General features: G+C 35.2%; 1 protein-coding gene across 10 annotated transcripts in view; it reads right to left on the bottom strand.

Moving 5' to 3' along the window:
• Nucleotides 1-15,465, bottom strand: part of JAKMIP1 (janus kinase and microtubule interacting protein 1) — an 89,097-nt gene that overhangs the window by 32,065 nt on the left and 41,567 nt on the right. For 8 of the 10 annotated variants that reach the window (XR_013957550.1, XM_080624779.1, XM_080624780.1 and 5 more), the window contains 7 exons: nt 14,719-14,847; nt 13,317-13,445; nt 11,101-11,184; nt 7,496-7,558; nt 6,212-6,310; nt 3,163-3,264; nt 30-83 (listed from right to left, as the gene is read on the bottom strand). Coding sequence is in view for 9 of the 10 variants with exons in the window: in XM_080624779.1 (XP_080480905.1) it covers nt 30-83; nt 3,163-3,264; nt 6,212-6,310; nt 7,496-7,558; nt 11,101-11,184; nt 13,317-13,445; nt 14,719-14,847 (660 nt within the window). In the remaining variant the exon portion in view is untranslated. Of the gene's footprint in view, nt 1-29; nt 84-3,162; nt 3,265-6,094; nt 6,311-7,495; nt 7,559-11,100; nt 11,185-13,316; nt 13,446-14,718; nt 14,848-15,465 lie in introns of those variants that run through there. The other 2 variants (XM_080624782.1, XM_080624776.1) reach the window with 2 other exon arrangements.

Here is a 15,465-nt window from a genome sequence, read left to right as displayed (position 1 = left end):
AGGTATATTTGAAATTTAAAATTTGTTACCCCATTATCTCCAAGAATATCTAGCTTCTTCATAAGTTCAGAAATATTCACATCCTGAAAAAGATGTTCAACACATTTTTTATAAAGTGGGTGAGAAAGAGTTTTTACATGCTACATTTTCTTTATCTGTTACTCACTTCTGCATGCAAAAGACTTGAAATGTAAATAAGTGAAACATAAGTTCTGCATCACAATTACAAAAGGGTTATTGATACTTTAAGAGAAAAAACCAAATGTCACTCCTTATTATAGCAAGCAACCTGAATGCCTGTGTATGAGGGCAGAATGTTCCTGTGCCATTCACATTTATCATCCTGCTGATGTATGCAGATGAAAGATCAAAAGTGATAAAGAGGCTTAAAGGACTGGGTTTCTTTTCTGTTTGGAATGGAGCATCAGGCACATCAAGCTACAGAAGGTAAATGGATAGAGAGCATGAACAACATAATCACTAAGAAGGTCTGTTGTGTGGTTTGGATTTTATTTTCTTTGCTGAACATAAATGTGGCAGTTCAAATCAGCCTTACAGTGGCAGAAGGATATATGCACAGTGGACTGAATATGTCCCTCTGAATCTAATAACTCACAACATTTGTGAGTAGAAAGCTGCATTTCTCTGTCAGTCAGCTGCCAGATTCCCCAAAAGCAGCAAATAACTAAAAGTTGTTGGAAAAAAATCATGGAACTATGCTAATCACATTTTCCTGAACTAGCCCAAGTATAGTGCATAACATAATATGGACCAGGAATCATTCTCATTGACAATTTGCATGCAGCTGTGCTACTTGAAGGTAGTAAGGCTTGAGAGCAGGGGCAAAGACCAGTTCATGTTAGTCCAAGTGCTTAAAACATATGTATAGATCAAGACAGCCTTGTTAAAAGCTGGCATCCTTCTACCCATAATCAGCACTTCTTAGAAAAGGCCAGCATTTCACAGGGCTGTGTCTTGGCTCACTAGTTTCATGACTTGCAGTATGCAATGTGCTGGTTGGCATCTGTGTGTTGTACAACTGTATTCTGTCAATAGTCAGGATTATCAATCTTTAAATTTTTGTAAGGCTAAATTAGCTGTGCTTGCAAATTACACAGCTACACAGACTATGCTTGCTCGTGATTCTTTACCCAACAGACTCCAGAGAGAAAGGCTTAATAGGGAATGGAAGATTTCCTGAAGACCAGACACAGATGTAAGAGAGAATCTACAAATTAGTCCATCCTGGCTCAGAAAAAGGAATAGTGTTGTGTCCACGTTTGTCTATACTGAGAAGTCCCTCCTCTTCTTCCCTCTCTCTCCAAACACTTCAGCAATGTCTCCAAATGTCACGTTAACTATTAAACAGTGCACATCACTAATTTTAGAATGGTGCACAGCTTAATACACACTTGTGTTTGGATTGGTATCAAAGGCAAAACTATTGATTATGATCAGCATTGACAATGTTGAATGGAAACTTCCTTAACTACCAATTACACTGGTGAAGAGTGGAATTCAGTAAGACACGCAAGTTTCCGCACCTATTGAGCCAGAAGTACTGATTCTAATTCATTCATTGCCATGAGGAAGTAAATAAGAGGATTTGGAAATCAAATCAGATTTTGCATCATTTCAGAATTGAATTTGCTACTGATAGCTAACAATTTGAAACAGCACTGAAAATAAAGTCAACAATTTCAGTATGCCCATATGAGGTGACTGCCCCAGCTCCCAGGTAAGTGAACTGAGGGGCAGATTGGAAAAAAAAAAAAAAGCCTCTGTTTAAAAATGCAACAAACAGGAATGGAAAAAAAGTACAAACTCTACATCCTGGCAAGCTGCACCAGCCACTGCCAACACACAAACTAGAATAACAGATAAGCTAAAAAGCAGGTGTCATATTCCATGGAGGCTCTATTTGAAATGTAATAACTGATGACTCTTAGTGTCATTTGGGAAAAGACTACCCAGTCAAACCAGTAGGTAAGAATCAAGTTTTTACTTCTTTCTCTTTTGGATTACTCACCTAGCAATATGCAGCCTACAATTTATTTTTAGTATTGTGCTTATTAAGGCACTGAATAGAAACAAGCCTTCTATAAGAGGACTTGTAAGCACAAGTACAAACACAAGCAAGTGCCATGGAGTGCAAGATAGAGATATTCTGCTTTAGTTACTTGTCGGGAAGTTACCTAGGCCTGTTGTACAACAGGGAATGGACTATTCATTAGGGACTGTAGTGACAGGACAAGGGGTAACGGGTTAAAACTTAAACAGGGGAAGTTTAGATTGGATATAAGGAAGAAATTCTTTACTGTGAGGGTGGTGAGGCACTGGAAGAGGTTGCCCAGGGAAGCTGTGAATGCTCCATCCCTGGCGGTGTTCAAGGCCAGGTTGGACAGAGCCTTGGGTGGCATGGTTTAGTGTGAGGTGTCCCTGCCCATGGCAGGGGGGTTGGAACTAGATGATCTTAAGGTCCTTTCCAACCCTAACTATTCTATGATTCTATGATTGCTAGCAAAGAAAGCCTGAATTTAGTCTTAAGTGAACCAGCATACAGATCAATTTGTATAGGTAGCCTATTTAAGGGAGAACATAAGTGAAAAGAGTAACTCTTGCTTCCTCATAGCAGAAGCTAACCAAGTGAGATTGGCTTGTTCTAAAATGATAGACTCTCACCTATTTGAATGAGTTTTGGATCACACACCTCTTGTTACAAGGCCCTGGCCTAGGCAAATAAGCATATTAATTCAACAAACCAAGTGCACAGGTTCTTTGCTAAATTTGGTCTAAAATAATAAATGAATGCCACATTTCTGACCTTAGATAAAAACATTTAATATCAAGAACAAAGTACTGTAGCAAGCCTGACAATGAATCACATCAGCATCCACAATGTTCTTTGTAATGATTTTATAGCAGTACCCTAGACTAAATGTAAATTACCTTGACAGACCAGCCTTCATTTTCGCTAATGAATTCCTCACAGACTATCAGACCATAATCTTATGAAACCATTTCCCCAGTCAAAAATGTCATTTCTTACTATATTTATTTTTCAGATTTTCTTGGCAAAGAGCAAACCATTTGTTTGGATATTGAGTTGGTCATTCAAAAACGTTCCTATCTATCCAACTCTTACTAATGTTTTACATATACCTTTATTCCTTCCTGCTGACAGAACAGTTGAAGAGCACTTCCATTGTTTTCAGGGAAGGTGGTTATTTGAAGATTAAATGCCGGCGACCTTCGTTCTCTCTCCTGAGGAAAGATTTTGTTTAAAAACAACATGTGTGATTATATGTAAACGTTTATTTCCCACATCTACAAAACATGCTTGTACATGACAAAGGAAGATTCCTGTTAATATTCCAAATACATGGTATATCCTCTTACTTTCCTTTTACTATATTTGGAGGATTTTGGCTTTGACTAGGCACAAAACCAGAGTTAGCTTCCAACTAATTTTGTGCACGCACACTTTCTGCAAGGTTAACCGAACTTTGCAGAAAGAAACTTGTGCAAAGGAACCTTTGCATACTGGCTTGAGTCCTAAAATACTCTGCAGGTATTTATGTTGATTGTAATTTTATTTAACTACTGTTGTCTTTCATGGAACAAAGAACAATTTAGAAAGAAGAAACTGCAGGCAAAAAAATTAAACTCAATCATAAAATGGTATTATCACTGAAGATTTTCTCAGTGAAATTAAAGCCGTGTATCTGCTCCCTGTTTATTCTTCAGTTAAGCTTTCTATTAGAGCATGTAAAATCCCCAGTCCTATTCATTGTGCAACCCAGGACATCGGAATATTCTGAAAAGCAGCACTAATCTACACTGATTCTTTGTGCCACAACTAAAAAGTTTATCTAAAACCATAGTATTGCTGAAACACATCCAGCCCATCTACTTGATTTTCATGCATTTCTTTGAAATATCAACCTATTATTTTTTCAGAAGACAGAAATACAGTACACCAATACATAAGCAGTTTTACTTAAATTTAAATGTGCTTGTGAAAATAACTGGATTGAAGGCTCTGGGCAACCAAGGTACTGGGTCTTACTCTCAATTCTCTGTAGCCATGGGAACCTGAGTGAGGAAAGTCAGATTTCCTCTCCATATTACATGAAGAGGGACTGGCAACAGGAGCTTCAGTTTCCGACAGTACAATGAGAGAGTTCTATTGCAAATATTTGAGTTCCTATGACCATCCGTGCAGGTGCTTTAATTGATATGTCAAGTGAGCTGCATCCATTCACTGAAGCAAGTTACCAAGCATGGCAAGTCTTGTTCATTAACTGGCTTAAACCTAACTCAAACTACAACAGAGAGAGAAAAAAATATATCCCTGTACTCTATATGTTCCCCCAACCCCATAAGCTCTGTTTTAATTAATATTTTTGCAACCCAAACCCAGAAACTTAAGTCTTATTTCAATTCAGTTACCATTTTAGGTTTTTTTAAAAAAGATGATTAGTTGCTATTGCATTAAACTCACCTGAATTTGCTTGCATTAAATACAAAATGGTTATTTTTTTACTGTAGCCTAATTCTCATCTGCAATAACTGAATTGCTCTCAAAAAAGTTACTGTCTTGACTACCAGAAACAGTCATTGTTTCAGTCAAGCATTCACATTGTCAGTGTACATGCTTGCCCAAGAGAGGGGAAAAAAAATAATCTTTTCTTGCAATCACACAAAAATGCTTCCATTGTTATTCTGTGAAACAAGTCTTTCAGACTTGGCACATGGCAAAACTCTACACCTCACACTGAACTGTTTTTTCATGTGATTCTTCCATGTGAAAAATACATTAATGAAGGATGTGTTAAAGCACTTCTTTTTTTCCTTTTCTTAAGAAAATCTTTTCGATTGTTTTATTTCTAAGAACACTTACACTTTAGGAAGCAGTTTCTAGTGTAACAACTGCCAAATCAAATGCTAAACATTCAGTATTTTACTTTACAATTGCTTAATAAAATATAAAAATCTGTATTAGAAAGCATGCTACTTTACCTGAACACCTACTGAAATTCTAATAACCTGCATTCATAGTTTTGAATATAACGGGCTATAACATCAAAATATATGGTTGATAAATGATTAAAAAAAGAATAAGAAATGTCAAAGACGAAAAGAAGAATGTCCGTATAACAGGAAGACACGACATTTTCATCTTTATCAGAGAATATATGCATGCCAAGATTTTGGGTAAAACGTGCTGTGTGATGAAAATTATGGAGAAGTGACAATGACAGTTTTCTTGGAGAGTTTATTCTAAATGGTGTTAGGAATGCTGATGGTCTTTGAAACTGAACAACGTGTGATCAGGCAATACAACATGTGACAGCTGTGCATTGCACACAACTGGTTTAGTGTTATTAAATTCGACATGGGCCCCATTTACATGCTTACCATTCTAATCACAGGCTGCTTATTCAAATTGTCATTAACAAATAATTTTGCTGCTATTTCATTTATGCATAGTATAAAATCTTTTGCTATGAGTAATGTACTACTTTCAGGTACAGAAGTTGTACTTGTGCTTCACCACTTTGATGTTTTCATAGGGTTTTTTTTCCATTTTTCATTGATTAAGGCCAATTATTTCCACTCCATGACCATTTTATACCACCAGAAAATGGATTTCAGGTAAGACAAATTCTTTAAAAGCTGCTATCAAAATGTGTTCTTTTAAGATAATTTTGCTTCATATTAATGTTGTCAATCTTAAATCAATGTAATTAAAAGCAGTTACACATTGATGTGATGGATGTGTCAGATCTTTAGTCAGATCACTGCATGCAAGATGTAAGAAGGTGTGTTAATTTAACGATGCTAACCAAGGCTGTAGTACACATACCAAGTGATTTTACATGCAGGAAAGGAGCAGTTATGGAAATGAAACAAATAAAAAAGGCAAAATATTGCAAAACAAAATATTTTATTGGATTAAAAACAAGCTATATGCAATATATATTAGCTATATTACATCTTTATAAACATTAGTGAGCACTCTCTCCAAAACATATTAAGGCAGTGGCATCAATTTCATTATCCCAGGGTACAACATTTAAAAAATAGATACCTAAGTGACTTCCCTTAAACATGCACCAGACATCAGTAATCTTTACAGGAATTTCAGCTTGGGTTCAAACATAATTTCTGCTCCATTTGAGAGTTTGCAACAGAGAGAATCTCTTACTTCAAGCTCTAGCACTCTGAATTCTAACAGCTCATTCTGATCTTTTGCATCTTGCATCTCATTCTTCAGCTGGTGCTCTTCTTGTTCCATTCTGTAAATCTATGAGACAGATAACATCATAACACCCCATAAGCAATAGAAAAGATACTGTATGTAGCTACAGGCCAGAGGTTTAGAAAAAACTGTTAATTATTTCAGTTTCTCTTTAGATGTTGAGTCGTGTCTTGGAGATAGACAAGGAACAACACAGCAGAAAGTATTTGTGAGAACTGTCAGCAGAAAATAGTCAATGTTCTCTTAGAATAGTAATCTGAAAGTAGTATGAAAAGTGATATGAATATTATATCTAAATGAATTAAGCAATACAAGCTTTCTTTTAAAATAAAATGAATGAAATTGGATTACATTAACATTTGGGTAGACTTTCTCATTGTCTTTGCATAACTAGACATGTTTAGAGTATATGAAAGACAGTAATGGAGGGATTTTCATGTCTGATTTTTGTTTTTCCAGATCTGTGACTTGGGGTACTAAGAATAAGAAAATAGAAATTAAAAATTCACTATTCATTATGCCGACTAACAGCTTTAGTCTACTGTCTAACTTAACTGGGTGATCTTTGTATGAAACTCAAGAGTAACATCTGGCATAATGTACTATGATGTTTATAATACCATTTAAGTGTCCGAATAAATTAACTCCAGCTGTAGATACCTCTACTCATTAATTTTATTTGGTTATTTTATCAATATTGAGCTACTAATTAACCAAAATAGTTCTTTGACTTCCTGAGTACTAGCTAATTTTCCCACCAATATCAGTTAAGAGCAATGCTCAGCTCTGAGTATTTCAGATCGGAAATGATACCATAGCCTTACATTTATCTTAATGTGTGCAAAAACTGTAAAAAAAATAGAAGGCTGAAGTAAGCAGGCAGTTTTATTAGTAATCAGGACAATAATAATCTTTGTGTAACTATTTGGCAACATAGAAATTTCCAAACTGTATTTTGTTGGACACTAGAAACATCAGGCAGCCTGGGTTCTCCTGTTGGCTATGCAACATGTAATCCACAGTAAGGAGCAGCTTCCATTTCCAAAGACTGAAAAAGCATATCAGTACTTTAATCAGAGACTTTTATCTGAATGTCTGCTTCTGGAAAGAAATAATGGGACTAATTTTCATGTTGATATTCCAGTACTTAATACATTCATTTCCTTTCACCATTTTATTTATGATAAAGGGCAGCAATAATGAAAATATTCCCATATTCTGAACACGTACCTTCTCTAGCAACTCCTGATTTGTTCTGATTAACAGCTGCTTTTCTTCTACCCATTTTGAATCCTATGAAGAGGATTAAAAAGATTACAATATATATGTTTTGTAAAATAAGACGAATGATTATAATAATTAGAAGATTTTAGACATCACTGTACATTCAAGTATAAAAATGGTCACACATCAAAAAATAGAGCTATCATAAATGTTTCAAGGATAAATAGCATTTGAAACTACAGAGAACACAAAAGTTCCTTTTTTTTTCCTGAGGCTGACTCTCTTGTTTCTTAATATGTTACAGCTAAGAAAATACTTTAAAATTTTTACATATAGCATTTGTGGGTGACCACAGTTATATTTTATGTCCTTTAAAAGATTTTATTTACTTAGCTTAACTCATAACTATTTCTTTCCACAGAAAAGAGTTGATAACTTTCTTGCTAAATCATCCCATTTTGAGTGGTGTAATACAAATATCAATGGAGAAAGGGAAGAAAACCACTTAACTGCCCCAAATGACTGAGAACAGGCTTCAGCAGTATGCTGCTATTTGTCTCCTGTTAAAAGTGTGAGAATCAGGCTAATATACAGTGTTTGTGATAACGAATTCAAGGGTATGGAGGAATGGAAGTGATATAAGATATTCTATACTCCATTTGAAAATTCGATTTCCATCTGAATACTTGTTCCAAATTTCATTTTAGGTTTTTCCATCATGTCAAAAGCTCTTGCCAAATATCCCTGTAAAGACCCAAACTACAAAACCTCAATGCCAGCCATAGCTTGCCGTTCATATTTAATGGATTGTAACAGCCAAATTCACTCTGTTCTCCCTGTAAAGTATTTATGTAACCTAGTTCATACTGTTCTAGTAAGTTTAATACAACAATATTCAATACTCAATATGCCATACTAACTCTACATCAAATTATTTTCTAAATATTTTTTTATTTAATTGTCTGTGAATTTAAAATCCAAATATCTTTACATTATGATATAATCTTTACTTCAATTATCACTTTTTTGGAAAAGTTTAAATTAGTTTTTCTACCTAATGTCCACTACAATTTCATATTCAATTGTTCTCTCTCCTTTTTCCACACATACATAAGAATGCACAGCTGCATTTTAACTTTCATGCAGTAAACAAGCTTTTCAGGGTTATGATGTTGTAAGCATCATACCGAGAATAATATACTAAAATGAGTACTGAAAAGGCATGACATTTGTCAAGAATTCTTGAAACAAATGAGAGAAATGTTGAAAATAAAATCTAATGTCTAGTTTAACACTTAACTAGCATTTTACTGAGGTCAAGGAATCAACAAAGAGTTGCATGCAGAGTTAGGGTCAGTATCCCAATGCATGCATATGGGAAAATGCATGTTCAACAGTTACATTCAACTACTCCAGTTTGCATAAGCAGAAAAAATATATTACTTTGTCTTGTTGATTATTAACTTTTTTGTCTTTCTTGAGGTTCAACTCGACTTCCTGAGAAAATCTTAACTCTATTGGGATTGTATTTATATATGTACCAGGTCACTGAGAGAGCTGAGCATTAATAAAAAAATCCATCTGATACATTACATACTTCAATATTTTGAGATTTATTATTTATATATATCATTTATATTATTATTAATATTTTATAAGAATTTATTCCCTTAACATAAAGTTTATCCCTGCACCTCAAGGTACCCTGCAGAAATGGATTATTAGTCTTATTTATATCCAGGGGAATTCTGACAGATCAAGCTGATGGGAAATTAACAAGAGCCATTGGCACTTACTTTGAAATGACACACAAATTGTTATAAGCTAAGCTTCAAAGAAATTTTTAACAACGAGATTCTAATCTCTTGCTCTGAATTTTACTTCAGGAAAACTGTGAAGGTCTTTGCTGCTTCTGTTTCCTAAAGTTGAAGTTGTAAAGTAAGAATAAAAATACCTGGAGTAATACACTAGGATCTTTAGATTCATTGTTTTCTTTTCTAAAGCACTTTAGAGACTGGTTTCCCAAATGAACATTTCACAAGTATTATTAAAACATGACAAAGAGATAATAATAAAAAAATAAAATCACATAGTGCACAGTCAGTTTATCATCACAACCATTTATTCTGTGGAATGAGGATACTAAGAGGTCAGGAGAACCAAGCAGGTGCTAGAGTTCCCGAGAAGACACTTTGGCCACTTCTGTGGAAAGCTAATGCTAAGCATAGAAACTAGCTCACTAGAGACAATATCATATTGCTCCTTGTTCACGTCCCTGTTGGCCTTCTTAGGATTATTAAGAGATATAAGGTTGAAGATGTCATTATGAATCTCATGAAGTAATAACTAATCAAATTCTAATTTCCAGGCATCTCTTTTTGACATACCATTCCAAAAGCAAAATCACAGAAGTCATTTCTGACATGGGTATCCATGTTCACTTATTTACATACACAGTACTTATATTTTACACTATAATAGTCAACTACTAATGTCTTCGATTACACCTTTATCATTAACATCCTAAAATGTCAGCAGTAGATAGTCAAGAGGTCTTCAGTTTCATTTATTATTCCAAAAGCTCAGTGAGCTATCACATTTTATTTACATGGAATTTACTAAGAAAATTGCAGTTTGTGTAGAAGCTAGCATAAAAATTTTTTATCCTTAATTTGCATATAACCTTTGCATTTGTATAGAATCTCATAGAATTAATTTCTTACAAAGAATAAACCATTAAAATGGTATTGCCAGTAACTTGTCATTATTCGTAGGTTGTTTTTATTCAATGCTACAGGATCATTAGTCTTTGAAAAGTATATCTAGAGATAGCGATATACTATTTTATTTCCATAAAATACTTGCAACGTTAAAATTGTTATTTCAAGCTATAAAACAAAATATCGTGTCCCCAGTTTTTGCAGTGCATTCTAGCAGTTATGCAATTGAACATCTTTTAAAAGTACTCTCATAACTCTTAGTCACCCTTCCTGAAGATCCTAGACATTATTAAATATGTATCAGTAGCCACATCTTCATTGAATATTTACAATATATACTGAAGCATAAGGCCGAATTTTGCTCTGTTTGATAGGATGGGAATTTGAAAGAAGTTGGCCCCTCCAACAATATATGCCCGGGAGAGTAACACCGCAAGTGGCTTCCAGTAATCAAACACACTCAGTGGTTCACTTCTCTGTTGAGGCATGTGTGGATGTAATTTGGTTTTTGAGTTTTTCTATGCATCACACCAAAAATATTCTCCAGTACAAATACAGAATATTTATTTTATTGGAAGTTCTAGTGAATATAAACAAAACAAAACGGGAGAAAGACCTTCACCAAACGACAGTGGGAACAGAATTGACAATACACATACACACAGCTATTTTGATGTTATGCTTTAGTGTATTATGTGTCAGAAAATGAACCTTTAATAGCATTTTCATAAGCTATATATTACTTTCCTTTATTTAAATAATTGATTGCTGGAGTAGCAATTAAGCTGCATCAGTCACACCAGCAGACCAGCAAGCAATGAAGATGGCAAGGGCACCACTGCATGCAATGGAGAAAATGATGTGGTAGAGGACATTAAGAGGTGCTTTTACCTGCCCTTTCTCGATTAGAGCTTTCTCCAAGTCCTCAATTTTTGCCTGACACCTGAGAAGATCAGCTTGCAGTTGTTCACGAGTCTGGGGGGAGGAAAAACATCAAAAAGTGTGTTTATATGCATGCACATCCAGGTAGGCAGGTAGATTTATTTACACATAGGATCAAAGATACTTCCTACCCATTTATGGACTGTCCAGACAGCTTTTAATGCTTTTCACAAAATAGTGTGGGTTGAAAGGGACCGTCAAAGGTTATCTAGTCAAAACTCCCTGCAACGAGGTCTCTTTCTAATGCAGCCCAGGAGGCTGTTGGCCTTCTTTGCTGCAAGGATATATTGACAGCTCAAGTTCAACTTGGTGTCCACAAGGACTCCCCCATGTCCTTTTATGCAAAACTGCTTGCCAGCAAGACAGCCCCAAGTCTGTACTGGTGCATGGAGTTATTCTTCCCCACTTGCAGGGCTTTTTCTTCCCTTTGTTGAGTTTAATGGGATTCTTCTTTATACAGTTCTGCAGGCAATTGAATGATCCCCTATGAATGGCACACAACCATCTCATGTATTAAAAGCTTGTTTTAGCTATGTAGCATCTGCAAACTTAGTGCAGGTGCACTTTGTTCAATCATCAAGGTCACTAAGGAACTAAGAACTTAAATACAACTGGTCCCACTATCAACTCCTGCAGTATATCACTGGTGATGTACCTCCAACTGAACTTCTGCCACTGACTACAACCCTTTGAGCTGTTTCAGCCACTTTTCAGGTCACCTTATTGTCCACTTGTCTAGTCTGTATTTATCAGTTTGTCTATGAGAATCTCATGGAGGAGAGTGTCGAGACTTAACTAAATTCAAGATAAACAACATCCACTGCTCTCAACTCATTTTCAAAGCTAGTCATCCCATCATAGAAGTCTACCAAGCAAGTGGGATTTCCCTTTCATAAATTCATGCTGATCACTCCCAGTCAACTTCTTGCCTTTCAGACATTTGGAAACAATTTCAAAGATAATTTGCTCCATCTGTTTCAGGGATCAGACTGAGAATGACCAGCCTTCAGTTCCCCAGATCCCCCTTCTTGCCTTTCTTGAAGAGTCACATTTGCTTTCTTACAGTCCTCAGGAACCTCCTACAATAGCCACAACCCTTCAAAAACAATTGAGAGTGTCCTTGCAATGACATCAGTCGACTCTCTTAGTAGTCAGCAATATACAGGTTCAAGCTCTACTTGATGCAGAATGAAGGTCATGAGGTGAAGATGATGAAGTTTTGAGCCCTATGGCTATTACTTGCCCATTTGGATGTTATGTGTTCTTTGGTCATCAATCACAATTGTCATTCAAGTAGAGGGTGACTTGTAACTATGCTACTTTTCTAGACATGCCACTATCTGCGAGGAGTTGGGATAAAGTAGAAGAAATCTTGCCTCTAGTTAGCTCAGCTGTTTTTTGATGCCACTGCTGTTCAGTGAACAGATCTGGGGACTGAGTCAGAGCTCACTAATTCATTATGAAGTGATTTCTCTCCTCCCCCGTTTGGAAAGAACAGAATGGAAAAAGTTAGCATGACTTCCGCTCACTACATCTCTGCACTAAATGCTTAAATACAGTGGTAGCAGATGGGTAAATGAAAACAGAATACATACTTTCTCACATCTCTAATACCTATAGTACAAAGATTGCTGTGAGGATAAAAAACCATTTATGTCAGAGAGAGAAAATGATCACACGTGCTGGCTTAATAGGAACCAGAGTTAGCTATGTACTTTTTAGTGGAAGAATACTCTCAAACTGGGATTTTAGAAATAAATTATGATTTCATACATTTGACAAAATGCTTAAAGAAAGATCTCCTTTCTCAGATTTAATATACTCATATCATAAAAGTACCTAAGTACTTATAACAACCTATTCCCCAGTTAATTTTAAATCCATCATGTTCTATCCAAATTGCAGGTTCAATTGGGATATCATTCTCAATAACAGTCTTACTACTAAAATCTTTAATATATTATGCGTGCTAGAATAAAGGATAATGATATCTTTGTTCTGATTGCACCAAAAGAATCAAAATTGTCACCTTAGTGATATCCCCTAATCCTTCAAAGCATTGTTTTGCATTTCACTGACCTGCAAAGATTTCTCTTGCTACTTCAAGTGTTTTTCAGATTTTTCAGTGATTTCAGAGTTAATAGAAATTTCAGTTTGAAAATTACCCTTGCTTCTCTCTCTGCATCCAGGGTTCCACCAACTTGTTCCTGAAGCAATGCATATGCTCTTTGCAAAGCTTGATACTCTCTTGTTAGCTGGCAGAATCTTAGTTCAGCTTCTTCTTTAGGTGTGGTCTTAATGAATAGGGGGAAAAAAAGTAGTTTTGTGTAAATATATATGATAATGGGTTTGTTTATATAAACACAAACACAATAAGTAACACAACTCATACTGAGTCTCAAAGTAAAGGTTTAAAGAACTTAATTGGAAATGGAAGCAAGGTTGATTTGAGTATGATGCAGAACTGTATCCATCTTACAATTTCTGGACAGAGTAAGCAGCAATGTATAGAAATGCAAAGAAACTGACTGGGGAAAAATGAGAGGGAATAGTTCTATGCATCACTGGCTTCAGCAACTGCAGAGCCACAGGTGCTTCACAGGTGCTTGTTCTATTTACCATGCAGTCCATCACTCCTTCCTTACTCTTTTGTTCTCTACAATGCCAGGGTAAAGTATTTTGCCAGCGCAAGCACATTAATACAGAAAACATTTAAATTATTTCAAAAGCCACAAGGTCATTTTTTTAAATCTCACCCCCCTCTTTTTTTTTTAAGCATGAAGTGTTTTTAATGTCTTCATTTTGTTTTAGTTTTGAGCAACTGACATCAACATTTTCAAGGTCTTTCCTATAATGCTGAAAGCAAGAAATGCCCTTCCTTTTAATTAATTTTTGCTCCAGGAACTCAAGCTCCAAGGGAAAGAGATTATAATATTATTAGATACTAAACCTAGGAAAATAGGAAGCTTCTTGTGACTGAGGAGTATTAGGCACAAGTTAGTGAACAGGAAAGAAAGATGAAAAAGAGCACCACCTAATTCATGCTTTGTCCTCAGCCCTGTAATCTTTTAAAGTAGGCCAGCTGCACCGTATATCACAGAGCAGAGACAAAACATGTCAGTGGGTATTTACTACCTAAGATCATTTAAGCCTTAATGAATTCAAAAGCCTCTCTGAGTATTGCAAGTAAAAAAAGAAAATCCTGGTTGTATCAAAACAGTCAAATAAATTATAAGGTTCAAAGGCAAACTATTGTCTAGTAACTACTGACTTTTGGCAAAGCAACGTGCCTATTTTCTGTTGACTATTAAGAAAGGGTTTGAGAAAAACCATTTTATTTTTCAGCCCACTATCTGCCAAATCTGTCAGGCAGAATATTATCTTAATAATTGTATTGCAATGACTGTGTGTGTGTTACTGGACTTGAAATAAAACAAAGCAATTCTCTGCCAAATCTTTCATAGTTCCTGTGGCAGAATAGCTAAAAGAAAAAAAAAATAAAAAAGTTTGCATTTATACTCCATGTTTATTTTTACACAACTTAATAACAAATCAGCTACTACTTACATCTTCCAAATCTTCTTCTGGTGTTGCTGGTGTCCTGTCGGTTTTATCTGTGTTATATGAAGTTACAGATGATGTTTCTGAATCAAGAGATTCTTCGTCAAATCCAAAAAATGTCTCCACAACATGCCTCTGAAAAGTTAGTTTTTCTTAGTTACTAGCAAAAGAGTTAGAAAATCTCCCTGACCCAGTAAGCAGTAGCCATGATCTTCTCTGGCCGTTATTTTAGTATTTAGGAATAAAAAAGGTTCCACTAAACCCTTGTTCTCTGATTAAAGGAGCTACTTATTCAATATGCTCTGTTTAAGAACCTCCAAGGACTGAAGTGCACATAGCACTGGGTAATTTCCAACAAAATAATGTTCTAGCAAAAGTATGAAAGTTAATGATCAAAATAATACCAATCTTACAAGAATCATAGTAGAGGAATGCAACATCTTTTCAGAAGAAAGTAACCCAGTACGATGTAACATATCAGATATGGAAACAAAAGGGAAAAATATTCTGAAGAACAATGTGGAACAAATATAATCAGTCATACTTATTTCAAAAAATAAAACAGATTAATTTGTAATACTCCTTTTGTGAATCTCTCTTTCAAAGTGTAAATTCTTGTTTTGCATTTATTTTTTCAATACTGTTATTCTGATTTTTTCAAAAGGTTGTGCCAATATTATGACCAACAAAAAAAACCCAAAATTATGCTTGGGCAAAACCAGTATTTCAATGCAGATATTAAAAATGTTACAA

The sequence above is a fragment of the Psittacula echo genome, assembly GCF_963264785.1.
Source record: "Psittacula echo genome assembly, chromosome: 1".
Lineage (NCBI taxonomy): Eukaryota > Metazoa > Chordata > Aves > Psittaciformes > Psittacidae > Psittacula > Psittacula echo.
This window is presented reverse-complemented; position numbering and strand designations above follow the sequence as displayed.